The 25918-nt window shown below is 33.9% G+C and overlaps 1 protein-coding gene across 5 annotated transcripts in view; it reads left to right on the forward strand.

Annotated features, from left to right (window-relative positions):
- ARID1B (AT-rich interaction domain 1B) overlaps positions 1-25918 on the forward strand; it is a 403965-nt gene that overhangs the window by 120844 nt on the left and 257203 nt on the right. For all 5 annotated transcript variants that reach the window (XM_039358272.1, XM_039358273.1, XM_039358275.1 and 2 more), the window contains exon 4: positions 5081-5191. In XM_039358272.1, coding sequence (XP_039214206.1) covers positions 5081-5191 — 111 coding nt within the window. The remainder of the gene's footprint in view (positions 1-5080; positions 5192-25918) is intronic.

Below are 25918 nucleotides of genomic sequence, written 5' to 3' on the forward strand. Positions count from 1 at the left end.
TAATTCATGATCATATTTTACAAAGCTAATTCTTTGAGCTGCATTAGGAAGTGGTTACGTTGAATAAGTAGTAACAAAAACTGCACTTAATATTATTGCATAGAAATTCATGCTGCTTTATTTTTAAAGGCAGTTTTCTTTTAGTCCTAACTGATCATCTGTTTTTTTTTTTCATTCTTAAACCACTATTAAAGTTTTAAATCTAAACTATTTTCCCTCTCCATGTTAGGAACTGGCTATGAGAAATGCAAAATATAGGTCTGGTTCTTTACCTCCTCTCTTGTGCCCTTTCCTCCTTGATCCTTTTCTTTGTCAATGTCTCTCTCTCCTCTCCAGGTTGGCTGCCTGTTTTCAAACTTTAAGCTCAGTTCTATTGTAATGCTGGCTTATTTGTGAATAGTCAATGAGAAAGTAGACAGATTGATTGAATAAACAATATAAATGTTGTTAAGTGTTAGTTTTTGTTGAGAATTTATTGGAGACACTATTATACTGATAAAAAGCTTTGAGGTAGGATTTAAATTTAAAGGAGGAAAAAGATTACTCCTTTGTTAGCCTATTAGAAAGCTATTTTGCTTTTTAACTGAGGGAGGGCTGGGTGCCATTTGTTGATTTAAATCATGCTGTTAATCTACGGGAACATGCTAGCCTACCTGGTAGGAAGGCTGTGTCAACATAGGAGGAGAAGGGGGAGGGGATCACAATTAATAATCAGTCACCCATCAGCTTCTGTCATTTTTAAGCCTAACTGGTGATAACCAAAGGGAAGAGCTGGATTTCTAAAATTATTTTTGGCACATAGTTAAAATAAGAATGGAAGTCAAAAAAGAAGCTGAACTTTTAAAATCCAACACTATTTATTTTATGTTATAGAAATGGCAATTGACATCTTTACTCTAGCAATCAGAATAAAGGAAATGACTAAGCCGAACTATCATTATTAGCAGACTTCACTGCACTGAACTTCCATCTAAATTGGAATAGAAAAATGTTATTTCTCTTAATTTACCAAAATGCGAAGACAATGATGATTAAAACTACAAATTTATGTTTTGCATTTGGAGGTCCCCTTTGGTAATATTTTTATTTCATTTATTCATATTAGTAGAATTATATAGTTAAATATATACTATGTAAGCTGCCCAGAGTTACCCTGAGGTAAGATGGGAAGCCAATAAATGTTATAAATAAATAATAAATTATGTTTTATTTATCAAATTTATATGGCTGCCCATCTCACAAGGGGCAACTTTGGACAGCATACAACAATCAAATAAAACAATAATACTTAAAAACAATCAGTATTGAATATAAAATAATCTACTAATAATTAAATATTCCATTAAAAATTAAAATATATAAACCACAAGACCTGAAGAGAGTAAATATATCAACCATAAGAGTGGAGCCATCTTAAGAATATTACCAGTTCTCTAGGACACTCAATCCTGGTGACATAGCCAAGCCTTGAAGGACTTCTGAAATGTTACCAGGGATGGAGCTAACCTGGCTTGTGTGAGGGGAGAAGAATGTCTTATAAGGCAGGCCTCACAGCAGAGGAGGCCCATTTCCTAGACCAGTGGTGGTGAACCTATTGCACAGGTGCCAGAGGCGGCACTTGGGGCCCTCTCTGTGGGCACACGTGCCGTTGCCCCAGCCTTGCCTCCCCCGGGACCCCTCCCAGCCTTGCCTCCCCCTGTAACCAGCAGCCCCCTTGGAGGAGAATCGCCCCCGAGCATGGCCCACACGGAGCAGCGCAGCCAAGGACATGGCAGCCAGGCAACGTTGACAAAACTCTGCCCTCATGCCCCATCACGCACAGTTTATGCTGCGGGGTGTGGGCAGAAGGCGTGGTTGCCATGGCGCTGCTGGGCTGCTTGGGCGATCTGTGGGGGACCCTGGAGGCGGTGAGCGGCCCTGCGGGCAGGCGGGGTAGAGGCGGAGTGGGAGCGGGGCAGGGGATGGAGCAGGGGCGGGGCTAGTTTTTGGGCACTCGGTCTCTAAAAGGTTCGCCATCACTGTCCTAGACCCACCAAAATTAAGTCTCTGGCAAACGGTAGCCATAGCATGCCTTCTCTGTCAGATCTAGTGGAATGGGCAGCTATAATAAGGAAGATGTAATCGAGTGGAGGTGGTCCCTCAGATAACCAGCCCCCTGCCATGAAGGGCTTTAAAGGTTAAAACTAGCATCTTGCATTGGATTTGCAAGAAGACTTGTAGCCAAAGAAGCTCATATTGTGGGAGTACAACTTTGCATGAGCTGAAGCTTCCAGGGCAGCCCCATATAGAGCACACTGCAATAGTTCAATCTGAAGGTGAAGAAGGCATAGAGCAGTGTTTCTCAACCTTGACAATTTTAAGGCATGTGGACTTCAACTCCCAGAATTCCACAGCCAGCATTGCTGGCTGTGGAATTCTGGGAGTTGAAGTCCACATGCCTTAAAATTGTCAAGGTTGAGAAACACTGGCATAGAAACTGTGAGCAGAACCTCCCGATCTAAGGGTAGGTGCAATTGATACACAACATGAAGCTGTGCAAAGAACCTCCTAGTCATAAACGTTACCTACTTTTTGAGCAGATAGTATTGAAATCTGATAGGGCTCTAATTCCATACATTCCAAAGATGGCATACTCCTAGAACTTAGACCCCAAACCCAAAGCTACTCAGTGTTGCCAGTTTTAGCTGAAGTCTGTTGTTCCCCATCCAGACTCTTACCAGGATAAGATGTTCTTGGCATCACTTAATTTGCTGGGGCAGAAATATATAATTGGGTATCATTAACATTCATTATTCATGATGATGAACAAACTCACACAGTGGTTTCATATAAATGTTAAATAGAACAGGAGAGAACACTGAACTCTCTAGCTCCCACACAGTAGGGGCTGAGACCTATCCTCTCCAACCATCACCAATCAAGAAAGGAGGACAATCAGCAAAGCACAGCCCCAGCCAACCTCAATCCTCTAAGCCAATCAGAAGGATACCAGGATTGATGGTACTGAAAGTCCGAGTTCAAATAGGGCAAGGCTGGATTCACAACCTCCATCCTGCCTACACCAGAGATCATCAAAAAGTGTAAACAATGCTGTTTCCCTCCCATATCTGGATCAGAATCCTGATGACTCAAGATCCTAAGAAGCTGTCAAACAGCCACCTTCCCAACCAACTTTCCCCGAAAGAAAATCCATCCCCAAATACAGCCCCCCCTCAAAGACTGAGACCTCTCATTGCCTTTACCATCATCTCTTGGTGCCTGTTTAATGCACATAGCAAATCTTTAACTAGCTAGTCTTGTTGGTATTCTGTCTGGTTACTCCAGACAGAATACCAATAAGAAGCAGTGCCATAACTGTTCAGGATGCTGTTTAAACATTATTTCCATTTTTTCAAGGCTAAATATTCATGTAAAAATAATTGTTCCATTCAGTTGTTTATTAAAATTACCAACTAAAAGGCAGAAAAAAACAAATTAAAAAGAATAATTTATTAAACAATAGCGAAGAGTAAGAAAGATAAACAAAACACAACAAAATCTCATATCCTTTTGAAATTAAAGATACGTTAGTTTTTCCTTAAGAGCCAGTTTGATGTAGTGGTTAAGGCATCAGACTAGAAACAGGGAGGCCATGAGTTCTCGTCCCACCTTAGACACAAAACCAGATGGGTGACCATGGGCCAGTCATTTTCTCTTAGCCCTAGGAAGGAGACAGTAGCAATCCACTTTTGAAAAACCTTGCCAAGGAAATGGCAGAACTTCATCCAGGCAGTCTCCAGGAATTATCCACAATTGAAGGGAAAGGGGGGGGGGAATTATCCTTATTTCTTGGAAGCTTCATTCCTCATTTTTTTTTCTGTGATGGTCATAGATGCTAATATAGGTATTTTATTTTGTGGCATACATATACTTTATTTATATAAGAAAAAGGAAACCTGGTTTGTGCATATGCTTCATAAGCCTTGCTATATTTATTATATCTTTTAATGAATTTAAAAGATCTTTAAATTTACACTTAATCTTTTGGAACAGCTTGGTTGTTCTTTTATCTCTCTGACTTCTGTTTGAAAATTATACTGTAGTCCAAATAAATTCCATTGACATAGATTGATTTTTGCAGTTTGATTTACACTACTGTGGAAGTAATATCTGGGTATACAGACTAGAATTGAACTTTACTGAAATCCCAATCTGCACTTTAGGACAAGATCATAGAGGGGTTGTGACAGAAATATAGAGATTATTTATTTACCCTAATGGCTGTATGATCTACTTCATGTGCTGTGAACAAATGCTTAATCTCATTAGACACTTAATTTATTAGTACTTTTTTGAAATGTTGCTTTGATTATTTTTTTAATGCTAATTCAAGAGTCTTCTGATATTTATACTATTCTGCAGGAGGCTGTTATACATAGCTATAGAAAAATAAAATACTCTTTTCCCAGAATTTCAAAATATCCTTATACAGTTTTTTTTACAGGGAAGATAAAATCAAGCTTGGAGCAGCAGTTCCATCTTCAGCCAATGGTTGCCTCTGTGTCTATTCAGTTTGCTAAAAAAAAAAAAAAAAAAAAAAAAAACCCTCAACCTAAAACCTTCTGAAAAAGCAGAGGTACAATATCCATTCCGTGTTCAGCTTAAATTTTTCCATCCCCAAGCAGTATAATTTGACTTAATTCTTATCATTGCAACTTGTTTTTAATAAAATAGGATGCACTCTGGAATCTATAGGATGCTTTCTTTAGAACAGGTGTCTTCAAACTTGGCCCTTTTATGACTTGTGGACTTCATCTCCTAGAATTCCTCAGCCAGTCACGCTGGGAGTTGAAGTGCACAAGTCACGAAAGGGCCAAGGTTGAAGACCCCTGCTTTAGAACTTTAGCAGATATATACTGTAGATATTGTACATGTATGCAAAGCAATAGGGAGTATACTGAGGTTTAGTTGAGATTGTGGGGAGAGGGAGTGGAGAAGCTATCAACATAAAACTAGATCAGTCCTATAATTAATTGCTCTCCTTTTCTTTACCATTGCTAATGTTTCCTATTACTAACATGTAAATATATATTTTATCTAGGAAATGTCTCAGGAAGGCTACGGAACCAGGTCTCAACCCCCTGTCACCCAGAACAAACCTAACCATGAAGAACTAACCCTAATCCAACAAGAGAGGCCTTCAAGTTTACCAGTAAGAAATTTGATGCCATTTGATAGTTTCATACTTTATGTTGAAAATAATATTTTCTAGTAAAACTTACATTTAATATTTTTTCCTATTTCAAGAGCTCCAGTATCAGAATTATCCTTGGATTTTATTCACATGCATGTATTTATTGTCAAATTACTTTTCAAAGATAACTAGATATTTTCTATGCTATATTTAAATATATTATAAAATATTTATATAATATTAAATACTATTTAAATAATAATAAATGCTTAAATGGTTTTAATTATATCAGAATAATAATATTTTCTGATGTGCTTATGGATAATAAGATGAATTTTATAATCAAGAGAAGTATAAAGTTATATTAATCTTAAATGTTTACACTTTAAAATTGAATACAATTTCATAAAATGTTCTATGATGTATTTTATATTTCAAACAGTCATTGTTGGGTTTAGAACTTCTCTAATATATTTTCAATGTATAAATCTCAGATACAGATCATTATTATGGATAAATCATGTTTTTCACGGTATGACAGACTGACCTAATTATTTTATAGCGTATCATGTCAGCAATATCACATTCAAGCATTATTGAAAACATGAAAAAGTGGGATAAAAACTATATTAATGTTATTGTCACCTCTTAATTACAATATTAATTTTGCTGAATGAATTTGCATGTGACTGCCAATATAGTTCAAAATGTACATAATTTTAAGACAATATATTATTGAATCCATATTATTAGAGTTATTCAGAAAAGTGCAGTGGTGGTGATTGTTTTGAGTCCTCGACTTAATGGCGAATGAGCACAGAACATCTCGTGGTTCCAACAGGTCTTTATTTGCAGTCTGTTCCACTTCGTCACAGCTCTGAGGCTCGCAGGCCTCTCAGTTCCTTTTAATAACGTTTAACAACGCAGAATGGCAACAATTAGGCGCGCTCCGCGCCTCGCGCATACGTGCGATGCCGGCGCCAGCCAGTCTGGTCCCGGGCAGCTTGCAACTGCCCAGGACCATTGCAATGTCCCAAGCCTGCCTTTGCAGGCTCAAGACACAACAGTGATGATGAAATTTGGAAAATGTAATATACTAATAATAATAAACTGACATTGTAATCCAAAGAGTTTGCTTATGGCTGCATTGTAGGAAAACATATTAGAACTAATAGCACTGATTAGAAAGTAATTGAAATTGTTGGGATTTATATGGATGTCAAAATGTTTAAAATTAAATTCAAGTCCACAAGAGTGACTCAGAATATTTATGTAGGTAATAGTTATAGTTCTTTTAAGAATAGCATTGTTTTAAAAATAGTAAAATATTAGTAATGCTTTGGAGAAGACAATAAACATCCCTGCTTATCAAAATTCAGGATTTCTGTAGATATTTGCTTTTGTGAGTTTTCTATACCAGGGCTTTTCAACCAGTGGTACTGGTACCACCTGTGGTACATTGGCACCTGGCAGGTGGTACGCGACCATCCTAGAAAAGTGTAGCGGGGAGGGGAATGAGCTGAACTGGTAGCAACACCGCACAAGCCTGAGCGAGAGATGGCTGGAGCTGCAGGGCTCAGTGGAGGCGCCAGGATCAGTGCCGCTTTCCAGCTGATCGGCGCTTCTTCAGGGCTGTCAAGGTTCAGTGGAAACACCAGGATCAGCTGGAGCTCGGTGCAGCTGAGCCCTGAAGAAGTGCCGATCAGCTGGAATGTTGCAGCATTTCCAGGGTCTTGTGATTCTCCAGCATGATTGGATGGAGAATCCACGTACCACTGGTTGAAAAGCCCTTTGTAGATGAATGTGTGATTTATTTAAAAATAATTGGATTTATAGTTATTTAAAGCTATAGGAAAGTTATATTCATAGCAATTATTATTTTGATACTATTACAGAGAAGTTTTTAAAACCCTACAGGAAAACAATTACTAGCCACCTGTATACTGTAATATATACATTAGTGACTCCATCCAGGGTTTTCAGAAACAAATTGGACTATGATTTTTCAAGCTAATTTTAGAACCAATAGTAAATAATCTAGTGAATAATCTGTGTTGAGAGCTATACTCTGTTGGGATCTATTTATGCTGGTATTGTTGGACTAATCAATATCTGTCACATGTTGACCATGATATGCCTTTATACTGATCCAATTGTTGGCTGTTTGCACTGATTTCAGCCCTTCCTATAAAATGGTTTCATCTATTATATAGTTATTAGAATAATTGTGAAACCTTAACAAGTTTTCAGTCTTTGAAATCATCTTTGTGGTGCTTACGGAGCTATTTTTTTTTCTACTGGTTTTCAGAAAGACATTGGAGTTTCTGAACCAGTAACAAAAAATTAGGCCAAAATGGAGTATTGAGTTTAGAGGAGAAGATAAACACCATATGTAGTAGAAATGCGGGTTTTGATTCAGGATTTAAACATTTTCAGAAGATGATGCACATACTTTGAAGAACTAGATTTGATGTTCTTCTTGATCTGCCCATCTTATATACATACATTTTTAGATTAAATTAAACATATGTCCGTAGTTGTCCTAATATGTCCTAATATGATTTATTTAATTCTGCATCACAAAATCCAAGAAAGTATAAAAAGAAAGGATAATTATACTCCAGTTGGATGGAGAATAATTCAGATACCATGAATTTGAGTTGCGTACATAAAAACAAAACCTCTAAGTGAGCAAGAAATTTCAGTGAGCAAGTAAGATTATTTCATCTGTTTGTTAAGTGTTTGTAAAATAATAGAAGTTACAAAACTAGCTAAAATTTATAAAACAGTATAGTTATGCCCATGTTTTTCTGCCATATAATATTTGTGGCTCTCCAGCAGCATGTGTGTGAAAACTTAAGAGACTGTGCAGAGTACTATCCTTAGGCTTTGCATTTTCCTAAAATATTTACATGAATTGGGAGATTCTCCAGACCAAATTATGAAGGTAATGGAAGGGGTACATGGCAGCAGCAGAAACATACAGTGGAATTTTACTCATAGTTTGAACCAGCTATTTGGAATCAGCTGCTCTCCTGTTAATTTCACCTCGATCCTTTTTTCCTCTGATCAAGTCAAGTATATAAAAGTGAGATACCGCCTCATAATGGTGAACTAAATAAAAGTGTGATTTTTAATTGGATTCTTAAAGACTTGACACACATTCAAATCCATCTAGGTCAAACTGGTTAGATAATTGAGGAGCAAAAGGAAAGATAATTTATTATACTGTTTGACAAGTCATTAGAATTAGCTAATGAAAATATGGTTTGTTTGTAGCCATTTGTTTCCGACCCACAGTACAAATTCATCTGCCTTGTATTTAACAGGAACATTTGTACCAAGATTTTTATATATAATGTGTGAAGGAAGTAGAATAACTAGTGAACTGTTTAGCAGGACTTGCATGCACCACAAAATGTTTGGAAAACCTCTCTGAAGGGTGGGAATAAACAGCTTTCTAAAGCAACTAATGGTTTATACTTTTGAAACATCCACAAATGTATATTTTTCTTAAATTAAAGGGAAATAGATCAGCATGTATAAGGTGTCCCTTTTACATATAAAACAGAGCCAAGGAGTAAAGGATATCAGGTAGCCATTTAAAGTAATGGACAAGAGTATTTCCCAAAGTACAAATATTTTAATATTTGAAAAATGAGTGTTCAGTTTGTTTAACACATATATTTAAATCCTGCAGTGGATGCTACAATGGCTAAAATGATGATGGTGATGATGAGGATTGATGTTCTGAGAATACTGCAGATAAGAATTTGCTCTTCAAGCTTTGCTAACAAAATTAAAGCAAATAGTCAATCTTTTATTCTAAAAATGAATAAAATATTAGAAAATAAATTGTTATTAAAATGTTTCCCATGTTGCGCTTCATGCTTTCAAATCAATACATGGCAAAGGAATTTAATGAATTGTCTTACAAAAGTATTCTAACTGGTAATAATATATAATTTTAAAAAATTATATAATTTTAAAAAATATTTGCTACTTCACTGTTGTATGGAAGAAACTTGGCAAAGTTTTAAATGCAATGAACAACAGATATGTTCCTCATTTGATGACTCCATCCTAGTAATTCTGCTGCTGTTAAATTATCATGACAAAGTTAGTTTTTTATAATCATCTTTGTTACTATTAATTTGAATTATCAGTTTTATTTTCTGAATACTTTTAGTTTGTACATAGAAGTATCGTGGATCCTTTTGTTTTAGAAGCACATACACACACACACATGCACCACAAATATATAAAACTTAATTTTATTGGGAAATAGCAAATGAATAGTTGGAGAAGGCACCAGTATACTGTCATAATTGCTCAGTTGGTAGATTGATTAGGCTTTTTTTTGTTATTTGTTATTTTACAAATAACACAAGTAACTATGTTTGCAAATCCGGCTTTGAACTCTTACGCACTAGAACAAAATATGGGAAAAGACTAGAAAGGCTGGCGTAGATAGCAGAAAAGAACCGCACAGAGGCATAAAACCTCCACTAAAATGACTGCACTGTTAGATGCTTCAGACTTTTTTATACTCTTTGTTCTTCAATGCCCTGTCTAATCCAGCTGGGAATTGTTCATGGAGTTGAAAGCCATAAAGGTACAAGTGACTTCCCCACTGCTGTTGCAGTGTCCGTGAATATTAATCATTTATTCCCACAAGAGCAACAATGTGTTGGCTTTACTATAACTGAGTTTATAGGACAGTAGCACTAATTCAGTCCCTATTTTTAATTTTTTTATTGCTTTAAAACATAAGAAATGATACAAGAAATTTCTAAAATACCAAAATGTGAAGGAAAAAAATTGGAATATAGAAAAAACACTAAACAACATTTTTAAAAAACCCAAAAAATTACAGTTATCTTGCAGTTACATAAATTTTAAAGAACATTAAACTAATTTTTTAAACAATAAATAAAACCTTGACTACACAAAATCCTATTGTCCTCTCTTTCCATTGTGTTGGTAACAGCCAGTTTAAATGCTGAACATGTATAGAAACGAGCCTTTATAGTAGTCACTTTCCAAGGACACATTATAATAATTTTTGCAACAATTTCTGCTATGTAGCCTTTGCTTTAAACAGAAAGTAAATATAAAATAATTTTAGGGAAAACTGCTACAGAACCTCTAGAATTCAAAAACTACTAAAATTCAAAAACTAGCAGACTTGATTCACATTTATTTTGCAAGCCAAATCTTCGGGTGAATGAACAAACAAAATTAATAAAATTACCAGTAAAAACACCATACTATTTAGAAAGGTCAACAAACTAGTTCTTGATAATGTAAGTTAAATATACCCTGCAGCTGATACACAAACAGATTTTGGTACCAACTATTACCCCTGGTTCAGTATTTGTGCTTAAAATAACTATTTGCAAATATGATAAATTAAAAAAGAAAGTTTTTATTGTGTAATTTTTATGCCTGAAATTTCACATTGTTTTTACCCAGTATGGAATGAATAGTGTTTTTTCCTTCTTTTATTTTGCTTCCTTCAGCAATATTGTAAAATAACTGAATGAACTGGTTTTCTTTGTTTGGGTCAAGAAATTTTAGCTGAAAATTGTTACTCTGTGAAAGAAGATTATTGACTCAACAAGCCTTCAATTTTAAGTGAATAACACTCCCACCCCCTAGCTTCAGGAACATATTGTGCATCCACTCTGTTTTAAAGTACAGACTGTAATTTAAGACTGAGGCACTTTGATGCCCCACTGAACTTTGTTTAAGCCTGGAATAAAAGAAGGGGAAAACATTAAGGTCCAAACAAAGTGACTAGGGTTTCCTCAATCATTCTCTCTATTTCTGTACAGCAGTACAAGAATAAAGTTGAAAATTCTAACTTAGTTTTGGTTTCCCAAAATTTTTACACTTCTTATTTCATAAGGAATTATGTAGAATTATAATAATTTATTAAGAACATTTCTGGCAGAGTAGATTGTGTGCATTTAAATATTTATATTTATAAGAAATAATTTAAATGTTTTGGGGTTTTTTTGTTTTCTGCCTTTGCTGTCGGATTGATGAAAGTTGTTTTTGTGGATCATATATTTTGGGGATACTTATTAATTATTGAAAACTGTAATAAAATTAACACACACAAAGATACATACACACACACACAAACACACAAATATTCTATATAACTTTAAGTTCAATTAAAGAACATTCAGCACTGCTTTTGCAAAAAGAATTTCTGATATATATATATCAGAAATTCTTTTTGCAAAAGAATTATATATATATATATCAGAAATTCTTTTTGCAAAAGAATTATATATATATATAAAAAAGAATACTAAAAATAGAAGCATGATTCCTGGATGTGTGCATATTGTGAATAAAATTTGATCACCAGGAAAAGTTAAAACGTTAAAAGTTTTAATATAAAACACACATACACACACACACACACACACACACACACACATATATATATATATATATACACACACACACACACACACACACACACACACACACACACATACACCACACACACAACAACACACACACACACAACACACACACACACACATATATATATAGATATATATATATATATATATGTATGTACTTTGGTTGTTCGGGTTTTCTCCCGCGCGGTAAAATTGGAAGTGTCTTGGCGACATTTCGATGAAGTCCCCATTCGTCATCTTCAGGCTGGTGCTTTCAGCTTCGTGCTTCGAGGAGCAATGTGTGGTCTTAGCTGTTTCTTCCTTTTAACTGCCAGTGGGGGTATGAACTGATTGGGTGGGAGCTTGGTTGTGTTCTGATTGGGTGGAGGTGTGTTCTGATTGGTTAGGGGTGTGGCTGTGCTCTGATTGGCTGGAGGGTTGGCTGTGCTCTGATTGGCTGGGGGGTTGGCTGCTCTGATTGGCTGGGGGAGTGTTCTGTTTGGTTGTGCTCAGGTTAGTCTGAGTTGCAGGGAGCTTTAAGATTTTGGGCTGCCTTGCTATTTTTTTGGTTTCGCGTTCATGGTCGTGCCTCATCTTCATGGAGGGTGTCAGTTTGCTTCATGAATGGATTGGAGGGGTTTAAAGTATCTAATGATGCAGCTGTAGTCTGGCTTCTGGTTTGTGGTCGTGCCTCATCATCGGTGTGGCTTTGGGTTTGCTTTTTGCGTGGATGTGTGGTGGTGACATCCTGTGTGGTTTTTGTGAGTGTGGGTCTGGTATCATTTTTTGTGTTAGGGAGTCGTTTGTCAATAAGGGTGGGTTTCCAAATGGCTGGTAGGTGGGAGGTATCATCTCGCTTGTTCATGCTGTGTGGGCGTTTTTCTATCTCGATGGCTTCTCTGATTATTCTGTTATTAAAATGTTCACTTTTGGCAATGGTTCTGGTATTTTTAAAGTCAATTTTATGTCCTGTGGCTTTAAGGTGTTGGACCAGGGAAGATGTTGGTTCCTTCTTTTTTGACTGAGTTCTTATGTTCTTCAATGCGTGCACTTATTCTTCTGTTGGTTTGTCCGATGTATGTGTTGGGACAAGCAGTGCATGGGATTTCATATACTCCTTGATTTTCTAAGTCAATTTTATCTTTGGGGTTTCTAAGGATGGTGGATAGAGACCTACATACAAAGACCTACATACAAACACCCGCAAAAACCTCAGAAAACATATATACATATATATATATATGTAGATCTTTGGTTATTCGGGTTTTCTCCCACGTCAAATTGGAAGTATCTTGGCGACGTTTCGACAAAGTCTCATTCGTCATCTTCAGGCTGGTGTTTTCGGCTTCGTGCTTCTAGGATATTATATAAAATATTATATGAAGACTTTTTATAATATTTGATCTGGAAAGTTACTTTCCTCTTCTTCCTCCTCCTCCTCCTCCTCAACTTTTTTCTTTAATAAAGAAAATTAAGTATTAATTCAATAGGTTTGATAGGGATTGTGGCTTCTATTTTACTAGATTATCTATGGGAATGAGTCTTCCTATGTTGATTTCTTTGTTACAGTCACAATTTACTTGGTGCATTATCAGCTGATTAAATAAGATTATGATTCTAATTGGAATGCTTTATGTAGTATCTCTTCCTTCTAAAATTTAGAACAGAAAATTTCAGATACTTAGAGAAGATTTGCCATCTTTCCTCTTGTATGTATAACAACATAAAAGAATACATAAGAGAAAGGCATAACCGTTGACATTTACTTCCCCAGAGTTGGACTCACATTGTAAACATAAATCTCTTTTCATTTGTCAAAATGATCAAGTGGAGACTGATTTTCAAAGGGTTGGGTGGGTAGGGGGTCCCCCTGTGCCACTCTTGTGTTTTAAGTGGAACATAAGTTGGAGAAGAACAAAGAATTAGCATAAATAGAATCCCTTCTTACACAATATTGTTTTGCTCATATGTACCAGAAACTTTAAATGATATAGTTTGAAGATAGATTTCTGGTGATTTCACAGATACAGCTATATAAACTATGGAACTACTTTATCATTATCTTTTTCTTGGAAGTGCAGTTATTTTAATTTCCCAATTTAGCTATATTTATGGTTTTTGTAGTAATGTCTCATTCTTGTCATAACCAGGTCTTTTGCTCTTCTAGATCACTCATGGTTGATGCTTTATTTTTCAGCACCTGTAGTTTAAATTAATTCTAGTGATGACCAATGTCAAAAAATCAAACTTCATTTTCTTACACTTACCCAATAATTGTTTTTAAGAGCTCATATTATCCTCACCTGATACAGTAGCTATTGCATCTGTCAGTTAATGAAAGAACTGAAGTGCTTGTCAGCTGGCTTCCGTTTGTCATGGTCTATATATCCCTCTCATCCCTAACATAAAATGTCGCGGGTGGAAAAAGATTCTGTGGCAAAATTATGATGCAGCATCAGTACTCAATGTGTTCTTTTATTTTGAAGAAACCTAGTTAAAGAAGCAACCAAACCTGTTCCACTATTGTTGAAGCCAGAATTGTATGATAGTCTATTGTGATCTTGCCCCATTTAGAGAACAAGATGGACAACACATCAGTCTTTTTAGGGTCTTTTGAGAAGCAAAATCCATATAAAAGAGGTTGGTTTGTCTGTTCCAGTAACCTTAATTTATTTTTGGGAAACATCATTCCCTAGTGTTATCTCCCTAATTTTCTCCATCTTTTAATAATCTCTAGTGTAGGAACTGCATAAGATAAGCAATGTGGTTGTTCGTTTTTTTCATACATAATTGTTCATTAAAGATTTTTTTCCACAGAATAAAAACAATACAAATTTTGAGTTAAAATGAGAAAAATAAAAGGAAAGTGAAAAGAAAATAAAGAAAGACAAAGAGAAAATAAAGAAAAAGGGGAATAAAAAAAGAAATCTCTATCTCTCCATGGAAGTCTTCTTTCCATAATCTACCCTTTCTAATAATCAAATCCATAAATTACCAGTTCATATTTTTTTTCTTTTTTTCAGCAATATGTCTATAAGGGGTTTTCAGTCCCTAACTGCTTGTTTGCTTTTTAAAAATACTAACTGGCTCCAGCTTTAGATGCATAAATAATATGGATTTTCCTCTCTGATTATTGGTTCTTTTGACAGACCAGTACCAAGAAATAGTTTGTACTGACTCTTGCGGCTCCAGAACAATAAACATTATTAATTAGAAACATTTCCCAGGCCTCTGGAAAAGGCAGCAGATCTGGTGGCTGCCCCTTTTGGACTGAGCTAAGGGGCAAGCCAAGCTGTACACACTTTGGGGGCACAGCTGCTGGTGCTATCATTTTCCCATTCCATGGAGATACTTTCCAAGGTAGTCAGCTCTGTGGGTCTATTTGAGAAAAAAGAAATTGAGTTTCTTAAGATTGTGGTAGAGTCCACCTCATAACCTTGCTGGATATTTTTATAATTTGTCATCAGCTGACACAGCCTGAGCAGAATATTCTTACCACTCCCTCTGGCTGCTGGAAGTCTGAAATTACATCTTTGTCTTTGAAGTCAGACACACTGTTAGCGTTGCTATAGAGACAAGGCGGGTAATGGCCTCCGCAGAGAGGAGGTTGGTATTTAGTGTTTGAATGCTGCTGTTACACAAGGCCTTGATTTTTAGAGTGGTTACTGAACTATCCCCTTTTAGTAAATGTTTAAAAATTACAGTTTTACACGGGCTTACCAGATTAATAGTCATGGTTTATTTCATTTTAACTGCAAGGATAAAAGCATTATTCCATTAAATGTGGTGGTTACCCCCTCTTCTTCTGGTTTATGCATTATTAACCCAAGCTTTCTTGTTTTGCTTGTAACGTTTTATAGGCTTTTTCAAACATGCAGTCTGATTTGCTCTGCTGCTCTTTTATTTTCAGAGTTTAACCCTTTTTCTGAGAGCCGTCTTTCCTGTGGCAATGAAAAAGGCCAGCTTGAAATAAATGTCAGGATGTTTTTGAAATGTATCTGATTAGAGTTTGAAAAAGCTAATCAAATTGGTGTGCTTAAATATTATTATTCTTGTTATTGTAAACAATACCACAGCTCTGATTTATACTTGGGATTAGAATAGGTCTGAATTTTGTCACATAACTTTTTTTTGGTTATGTATAATGTTTTCAATATTGTAGAACTCTTTTTACATTTAATTTATAAAGCCACTGTATATTTTAAAGGCTACTCTTTTTCCCTGGTCTCAAAGAAAAATATTAGACAGTAGGAACAGGAGGAGGGAAATATTTTTAGTGATTGTACCTTTTGAAAGACAAATCTTCCTAAATTTGGATAGCTGAAAACATTACATTCTCGTAATAATTTGTATATTGCTTAACATGGTTTGTAGACAAAGTAGCAGGTATTTCAGTTAGTTTACATGTCTCCAGCCCTGCAATTACACACGTGCTGAGTTTATGTTTAATGTAACAAATAATAACACACTTAATAACAGTACCTGATAGTAATATATGTTTTATTATGCTCTGTGTGCAGAGTCAGTCGCATGATTGGTAGACTACGCTAGCATCCTAGTAAGTTTGTTGCATACTTCATTGCACATAAAACAAAACTAATGTAAGAGTAATATGTTCTTCCTATTTTCTTATGATAGGCAACTTTATTTACATAATAAATACATTGTACTTCCAAGGATCTCAGCTACCTTTCATAACATTGTTTTTACAGTGCTTTGAGTAGAGTAGCTAGCAACCCTGACAACTGTTCAAGACTCCCTGCCAGGTCTGCCTTCTCTTACACTGCCTTTACCTTCCTCCTGCATTTCTTGGCTTTATGCATTTGGAGCAGTACAGAAGAAAACACAGATGGCAGATGAGGATGAGGGGAAAAAAGGTTGGAAGTAAACTCTTCAAAACAGAAAGTAGTAATAGATGTAATCAAGATGTAAATAATTTTTCCTAATTGTCTTGTCATCTCCTCAATATGAATATATCATAGCTAGCCCATAACAATGGATATCTTAAAATTGTTAAATTTTGTTTCCAAAAGCAAACTAAGAGTGTATAAAATTCAGTTAAATATACATATACACAAATTTTTCTCAGAGTATCTTTTTTTTTTTAAAAAAAAGAGAAGATCAATTTTGATCATTACATTTTTTTAAACTACTTTCATGGATCTTTAAATAAACATTTTCCATTTTCTTTTCTCATACTGTATCATCTGTCTCATTTTATCCTTTTATTTATTTTTTGTGTTTTCATCTTGTCCTTATATGTCAGGTAGCAATAATCTAACACCTTTTGCCACATATTTAAAAAAATTATTGTGCTGAATTAGAAGATAGGATAAATCAGGTCAGATTATATTTTGTTTAATGAGTACTTACATGTTTTTTTCTTTCCATTCTATCATTGCAAAAGAACTATGAGAAGAAAATTACATTTTTTTGAAAAAAATATTGGCTTGGCTTTTTCTAGCTTAAACAAGAATTTTCACTTTTATGCATTAAAAATGGTACATTTATTATTTTTTTAAGAAAAAAAACCTAAAGCAGTTCACAACGAACAAAAATATCTAGATATATTTTGCTGGGAGCAAAGTGGAAGGATTACCAGTAGAAACACAAAATATTAACAGGATGGAAGCCCAGATGGTATTTACATGTATAATCCATAACCAGGCAGCATTAAAGTCTTGTCTGATTTGAGGATTAGTCCTAACTCTGAGCAATGATGCCAACAGCAATCTCTTGCCACAACCTGTTGCAAACTCTTAGTGAAGAAAAGGTATATCTTCCTATGAGAATTTGAGTTTTATTGTAGCTTGTTGCTATGTGTACATTTGTAATATGTGTTCATTTGCAGCAATTGTTATTCATGGAATATAGATATTGCAGCTAACGGTTTAATATGCAATGACATAAGAAACAATAGCAGTATGTATTCTAATTAGCCACAGTTATTAAGTTCTCAAACTTCTCAAGTTTCCAGTCTGAGATCCTTTTAGCTGGTGATCGACTGAATTCAGGACTTTTCTCTGCAAAGCATCTACTTTATTAAGAGTGAGCCAATAAATGAAGCATTTTCTGCTAGCAAGTTTAATCAACCTTGCAAGGCCTTTGATACATGGGTTGCTTCAATGGCTTCTTGACAGTGGCCTGTTTCCTATTGGCTTCCCATACATTCATTTTTCCTCAACATGCTTTTTTTTTTTTTGCTTTTATTGCTGAAAGATTCTATATCCACATAATTACTTTGTTCATTTATTTTTATATATCTGAAGCAGTCTTGTTTATTTTTAATGGTTAAAACATCAATATTGATTTAAAAAAGGATTTATTTAATTTCTGAATCATTCTTCTGCTAATGAATTTAGTTGAACATCTTGGTTTTGTATTTTTACTATAGCTCCACAATAGTCCTGTGAGATAGGTTAGCTATATTCGTTTATTTTATTTTTTCAAAGATATTTTATTAATTTTTTATAGTTACAAATCTTTCATGCTTAGTAAACAACGTGTTGTCTGGGGTCCACATATTTAACTTAATAATAATACATCTTCCATTCCTACTCTCTACTCTGTTTTTCTAGCCATTTGTAAAAAGTGTCCTATGTTTGAAAATATTTTGTGTCCTCTTTCCCTTTCATTTTCAATGTAAGCCTGTCCATTTCCACACAGTCCAGAATGTTCTTAATTATGTCATCTTCAGCTGGTGTTTCTTCATTTGTCCAATGCTGTGCAAATGTAATTCTTGCTGCTGTTAGTACATGTAGTATTAGATATACAGGTTCTTTATCATAGTTTTCTGAGGTTATACCTAAAAGAAATAGTTCTATCTTAAAATCTACCTGTTTTTTTAACATTTTCTCTAACCACATATGTATTTTCGACCAAACTTTTTTTGCTTTAGGTCAAATCCACCAAGGGTGGTACTGCATGCCTACATTTCCAGCAATTGCTAGACATATTTTTAAACATTTTTGCTAACTTTGCAGGTGGTAAATGCCATCTATAAAACATTTCATATAAATTTTCTTTATAGGTAACTGCCCTTATTATGTTATAGTTTCTTTCCCACAAATTTTGCCATTTTTCTAACTCTACATTGTGTTCTAAGTTTTTTGCCCATGTTATTATTGTTTCTTTGACTTGTTCGTCTTTCATCTTTAAATTTAACAAGAAATTATACAGTTTCTTTTTCAATTTTTCATCTGATGACAATAGTATCTGGTCAAACGCTGTCTGGTCTTTATAAAAAGTATATATTTTAGCATCTTTCTCATATCTCATTTGTATTTGCAGGTGCGGCCACCATGATACCTCAATAACCTGTTCTTCCATCTCTTGTTTAGTTTATAATTTCCCTTCAGTGTTCAAAATGTCCCTATAAGTCACAAGTTTCTCATAGTTAATTAAATTTGGGTGAACAAATGCTTCCATTGTCGAGATCCATCCTGGTGTTTTTATATCAATTTTCATTTTTATCTTTTCCCATACTAGAAGCAAAGCATTTCTTACATAGTGATTTTGAAAGTATTTATGGATTTTGTTCTTGCCAGACCATAGAAAGGCGTGCCATCTGAGTTGTAGGTCGTGTCCTTCTAAATATAATAATCTTTTGTGTCTAAGGGTTATCCTTTCTTTTAGTCATGTTAATGCAGCTGCTTAGCAGTATAAAACCCAGTCTGGTAACCCAAATCCTCCATTTTCTTTCGCTTTTTGTAACATTTTCAGTCTGATTCTGGCTTTTTTCCCTTGCCAGATAAACTAATTTAACTCATCAAAAAAAAAAATTCTCTATTTTTATAGGTATTGTTTGGAATAGAAAAAGTAGTTTTGGTAAAATATTCATTTTCACCGTCGCTATTCTTTCTAATATTGATAGTTGTAGATTTTTCCATTTTTCCAAGTCTAGTTTTATTTGTTTTAATAGTTTTACATAATTGTTTTTTTTTATTGTTGCACACCTTGCTGTTAAGTATATCCCCAAGTATTTAACTTTCTTAACTACCTGAAGGTCTGTTTTATCTGACAGTTGATTTTTTTTGTTTATCTGTAAGGTTTTTGACTATCACTTTAGTCTTTTCTCTGTTTATTTTCAGTCCTGCTACTTCTCCAAATTCTTCAATCTTTGTCAGCAATTTAGGGCTTGTCTCCAATGGGTCTTCTAATATAAATACCAAATCATCTGCAAATGCTTGTAATTTATATTTTTTGTCTTTTATCTGCATTCCTATAATTTCTGGGTCCTCTCTGACATTTCTATTCAGCACTTCCAAAGTTAAAATAAATAACAATGGAGATAGCGGACACCCTTGTCTTGTTCCTTTTTGGATATTAAAGTTCTCTGTGAAATCTCCATTTACATTTACTTTAGCTGTTTGTCTATGGTAAATTGTTATGATTGTATTTATGACATTTTCTCCAAAGTCCATACAGGTTAGTTGTTGTATCATAAATTGCCAGTTAATGTTGTTCTGCACGTCTAGAAAAATTAGTGCCATTAGCTTCCCTGGATGCATTTCATAGTATTCCAGAGTATCTAAAATCATTCTTAAATTATTCTTTATTTGTCTGTTTGGTAAGAATCCATTTTGATCTGGATGTATAAATTCATTCAAAAATCTCTTCAATCTTTCTGCTATTATTGAGGCAAAAAAAATATAGTCCACATTTAATAGAGATATTGGTCTATAGTTCTTTATCTGGGTTAAGTCAGAAGCTTCTTTTGGTATTAAAATAATATTGGCTTTTGTCCATTTATTTGGTAATTTGGCCTCTGATAGTACCTCATTACACACTTCTTGCATTGATGGGCTTAGTATGTCTTGTAGACATTTGTAAAGTTCTGCCGGTAGCCCATCTGGGCTTGGTGTCTTATCATTTTTTTGTCTTTTTATAGCTTCCGTCAGCTTTATCACTGTTATTTTTCCATTTAGCATGTTTTTCAAGTTCTCTGAAATTTTTGGTAACTTAGCTTTTTCTATATATTCATTTATGATGAAAGGATTTCTAAGATGATAAAATCTCCCCAGCCTTTACATATTACCAGAATAATGAATAAACATTCTTATACTTATCTTATACTTCAACTATTTTCAAAGAAGTTTAATCATATTCATATCTGGGGGTTGGGACAATTGCAATATGTATGGTTTATCTGCTGGAAAAGAAGGAGGAGGAGGAAGAGGCTACTAAAGATTGTATTTGTGTTTGAGGAAGGCTCCACAGTATTGTATTCCCTCATAGACGTGATACTGATACTGCTTAGTATCAGACTTGATGCTACAAAAATATTGAATTGAAATTAAAATTTACAAGTACTTTCCTGATCTTCCTAATGGAGGTAGGACAATCTGGTCCTTGCTGTTAATCATTGCCAATATACCTACACATAGGGAAAGAATGCTACAGTGATATCCTTATTTCTTTTCTACGCTGTCATTTGTACTCTATTCATTTTCTTTAATAATAATATAAAATTATACAACCTACATTACTATTTTAGTTAAAACAATATTTTAACCTTACCTGACCACATAAAAATTGTAAAATTGGATCCAGTCACATGAGGACTCACTTAACAGTTGCATCAATTAGCAACCAAAATTCCGGTCCCAATTGTACCTGGTAGTAAGATAAGCGCTACCTGAGTACTATGATGGTTTCAAAATAATACATGAAATCAGAAATCACAACACATTGACATTTGAGAACTAGAGAAGATAACTTATAAATAGCTTAATGATTTTTCTTCAGAAAATAATATGCAGAAAACATGATTCCTCAAAGCCCCCAGATCTTTCCAATGTAGAAGCATTATTTTGCATATTGCCTCCAATCATGTGGGTCCTCATTTTATCGAGAATGAAAAACTAATATGGTAGGAATATTCCCAGAAATCTTTAATTTGGATTGTTATTATGGAGGTTTTTTTTGGGGGTGCGTAGGAATGGATAAAAAAGTAAAGATGGTCCTGTTGAAGCTCTACCCCTTTTTTATGTACACACACAAAAAGGGATGGGGCTTTTATTATACATTTGCAGCTATCATATGACTTCTTTGAGCTTCTTATAAATACCTGCAATCTTGCTTTTGTTAACCAAAGTTTATTGAATGAACCACAGTTAGATAAACTACTGTTGGGCTGTATACAGTTTAGATGTGATTCATTAATGCCATTGACTCAGTTATTAATAAGTTTCACATCTTTTAGGCTTAAGAATTTGGGTGAAAAAAGCCTTGTGAGCTTCAATTTTAAAATATTTAAGTCATTTTTATGTTAAGCTGAATATTATTATTACCCAGTTAACTGTCCATTGTAAATAATGACACTGTAAAGAGGTTTAACGTACAGAAAGTCAGAGAAATCAACCTTGTTCTTTATATTATGCAACATGCTTAACTGTTTTATTTAAAGATTTTGAGGTTACTAAAGACATAAGATAGGCCTTTCCTTTGTAGTTGGAAACAGATATAATTAAATGTTAAACAAATCACTGGAATGAATATGACTGTATAGAATAAAACTTTGGTTTTCACAATCAGTAATGTAATTACTTGTTTTTTATCTTGTTTTGTTCTTTATTTTAGTGCTGCTTTTAATATAATCATTGAAGCTTGACAACTTTTCAGTTTCTTTTCCATGGCAGAATTCTACTGAAATTATGTAGACTTTATTCAATAGAATGAAGTTAATTAGAATGTTAACTTACCTTTCTTTTATGTTTGAAATAGCTTTATATTTTAAAATTAGGATGAATTGGGCAAGAGGTTCAGAATTCAGTAACTTGATGCATAAAGAACCTTTTACATAATAATTTCAAAGGATTCATTAAATTATTTTATTATTACAAATGAAGGTGAATATACGTGTCCCAGAATAATGTTGAAGGATCCAATCTGAGTCAGTCATCAGGACCAGAGGTTTTTATCTTTTGAGCGTTTGGACTTCTGCTGGAGCCCATCCTCATTTTATTATTAAAATGTATTTGCTCTTCTATTAGGTGTGTGAGATTGCGTTGTAGTTAACAGAAGAAATACTAGAATTATTTTTCCCTAAATCCTATTACTAAGCTTCTTTCAAATAGCTTTTTTTTAAAAAAAAAATCTAGTTAAATATGTACTATATATTTTAATAGATTATAGATAATACGTATAACTGTTGGATGTTCAGTGGAAAGTGTTTGCATTTCTTTTCTCCTTTTGCCTATAAACCATGAGTTCTAGTCCTTCCTTTAACACAAAGCAGTTGGGTGACTTTGAGCCCCCCCTCTCTCCCCCCATAGGAAGGAGGCAAACTATTTCTGAAAAAATTGCCAAGAAAAATGCAGTGATTTATCCAAGCAGTGATCAGGAATCAATACTGACCTGAAGGCACCACCCTGCCCCGCATCTAACATTTTGGAATGTTCTGTATAACTATAGTGAAACTTTCAGTGCCCCTCCTCAAATATTGGTAGTTATCTCTGCATCCTAAAGCAAATTGCTAGAGATGCAGTTCCAGGAAAATTATGTGACTTCTTTCGTCCCTTTGCTCAAATATAACTGTTACATAACCTAACATAACATAATATAACATAACATAAAGCATGTTCTCTATGATCAGTTCTTGCCTTAATATTCTTACCCTTTGAAGGACTGACAAGTTTTTAAGTTTTAATCTAAATGGCAATACAACATATATAGTTTTGATTCATGCAAGAGGCTCACAGCCACATCTGAGCATTTTTAGAAGTAATTAAAAAAATTGAATAGTTGCACAAAACTGAAGCTGTAGGCTTAGTTCCTAGCTTTATTACTATGAAATGGAGAAGGTTAATTACATGCAATTAAAATATGGCTGTCCGGGTTATGATGCATTACTGATGTAGCTTGTGGTCCTGATCAAATAGTTGTTTCTCTCTCTAAGCTTTTGTTCCAATATATAAGTTTTATACAAGAGAAAAAATCTTAACACTAATCAGGAATTAGCACTGTTTTGTCATGTTTATTTTCAAACCATATAAAAATTTAAATTGCTTAAAAATCTGCAGGGGAATTTCCAGGTAAATATAGAAAATGTTTGATAGCATTCACTTATGAATAGATAATCATCGATTATTTTTGAGTGAACTTAAGATCCTTAAAGAGTTTCTTGGAAGGCATAGAAATGACATTCAGGTTTCAAGCCTTTAACATATTTGCTTTTCAGTACCACTACAAAAATAAATGTAAGTTATATCAAAGATAATATAGTTAGAATTTTGAACATAACTTTTTATTTTGATAGAAGAGTTGTATCTTAAGTATTTTTACTATATGAAATCTGTAATACATACACTTAGTATATTTTGGTGTACTTGCATTCCACCAAGGAGAGGATAAATGGCAAGGAAGGTTAATAGAACTGTACATTAATTTCTGTCCACCTTTTAAAATCTAGACTCATCTTAAATAAGCAAAATTTTTATAGACACAAAAGTGTCTATGCAATATTCACATCATTAAGCTGCTAATTATTTATTAAGTACATTAAGAATACTGGATTTCTGAAAAGTATAACAATTTAAAAATAGGAAAATGGACTCTATTACTTTGAGATTAATACAACATCTTGTTAGTAGATATCTTTTCATGCAGTGGAAATTAATTTTTCTCTTATATCTTCATCATCCCAAATATGTAAAGCGAAGAGGGAATCAGGTAACAATAACATGCCTACTGTCCTCTGTATTTAATTAATGAGACGACAGTATTTTTGTATGCCAGCTATCAGTTTTGGGATTTATCTGATCTTCAACATTTGCTATACCCAATGTATTTTTTTAAAATGCCTAAAGCCAGAAATCTCTTTGGAATAAATCCAGGAATTGTGTCAAAACATATAGCTATCCTATTCAAGTTATTCCAGAATTAGTTCACTCTAAATTCAATGTCTGAATTATTTTTCTGAAATTGACATTAGAAAAAGAGAAATCTAATTTAATTGATTATAATTTCTACATAGATAGAGAGGGAAGTTTTAAGAAATATTGTGTGAATTGTATACATATAATGTTATTGTTTTCTTTTTGTAATTGACCACCATATCTCCATACTGGTTTTTAAGCTTCTGTTGGTGTAAAATGGAAAAATAATAAAAATGGTTTATAAAAAAGAAAAAATAGAAAAAGACAAATCCATTCCTCTATCTAGATGGCGGGAAATCATAGGCGTAACTGAAATTTACTCGTTTATCAGAAAATGAAATTATGATGAAGTAAGAAGCTTTCTACACTTCATATGAAATTGATGCAATGTTTTTATATTCCTTCAGTTTTCTTCCTTTACCTTTAGCTGTTAAAAAATGATTAAATTTGTGGTGATAATACCACATTTGGCGTGGAACATCATGACAAATCTTAAATAGGTTGATAGACTTCTATGGAATGAAAAAAAAAACATATTGTAAGGAATGACAATGCCTCTTTTGGTAAAACAAATTGTGAAGGGTTGTGGTGACATTTGAAGAATTGATTTAGTGTTTTGTTTTTCCTATAAAAATAAATCAAGTTGCTAGGCTATGTCAGCAACTCACAAAAACATCATCTGCAGTCATTCAGGATTGATTGATTGGATAACCATGAGGAAGAATGAATAGAAGAACAAAGCAGCATTGGTCTGACTGCACAAATACCTCAGATTTGGAGACAGGTGTGTTGATCACTGAATCCAATGTTTTACTATCCTAGCCATGAGATTTTATTTAATACATATGGATGCATATGGGTGTGTGTTGGTCCTTTTGTGTAACTTCTGCAGCACTATCCTTTATATCATGCTGTAACTTTGAAGAAAAATGACTGTCAAAGGAGTTTTGTTGGATGCCCAGAATTTAAATAGAGCTAGCTTAAATCTTATCTATTCCAAATGAATTAAATTTAGTTATGAATTTTCTTACTCCCTTTAGTGATCTGAACTTTAGCCAAAAATTCAGATCATCAACGTTTTCTTCTTTACTTAAAAAACCAATTTTTAAAAATCCTAGTTGGTTTATTATGTTCTTGAGAAATTTTAAAGGGCTTGTCAAAAATTGATCTTGAATGTTTACTAAATGTTTGCTAAAAACACATCAATGATTATTAAAATTGTACATCTTATGTTTCTAAAACATTAATAATGGGTGAATTCCAACAAATCATTTGAACCTTGGTTCAATAACTATACAAAGTATAATTTCTGTTAACACTATAACTTTTATGTTGATTTAAACCAGTGCTTCCCAAACCTGAATCACGTATGCATAATTGAATAAAAGTGTTTTCTCTTTGGGTAACGATACAAAAACTCATTAACCATCACAATAAGGACATCT

Source organism: Crotalus tigris, unplaced genomic scaffold (genome assembly GCF_016545835.1).
Source record: "Crotalus tigris isolate CLP2741 ecotype Arizona unplaced genomic scaffold, ASM1654583v1 scf7180000019007.31208882:3723066, whole genome shotgun sequence".
In the NCBI taxonomy this organism is placed as follows: domain Eukaryota; kingdom Metazoa; phylum Chordata; class Lepidosauria; order Squamata; family Viperidae; genus Crotalus; species Crotalus tigris.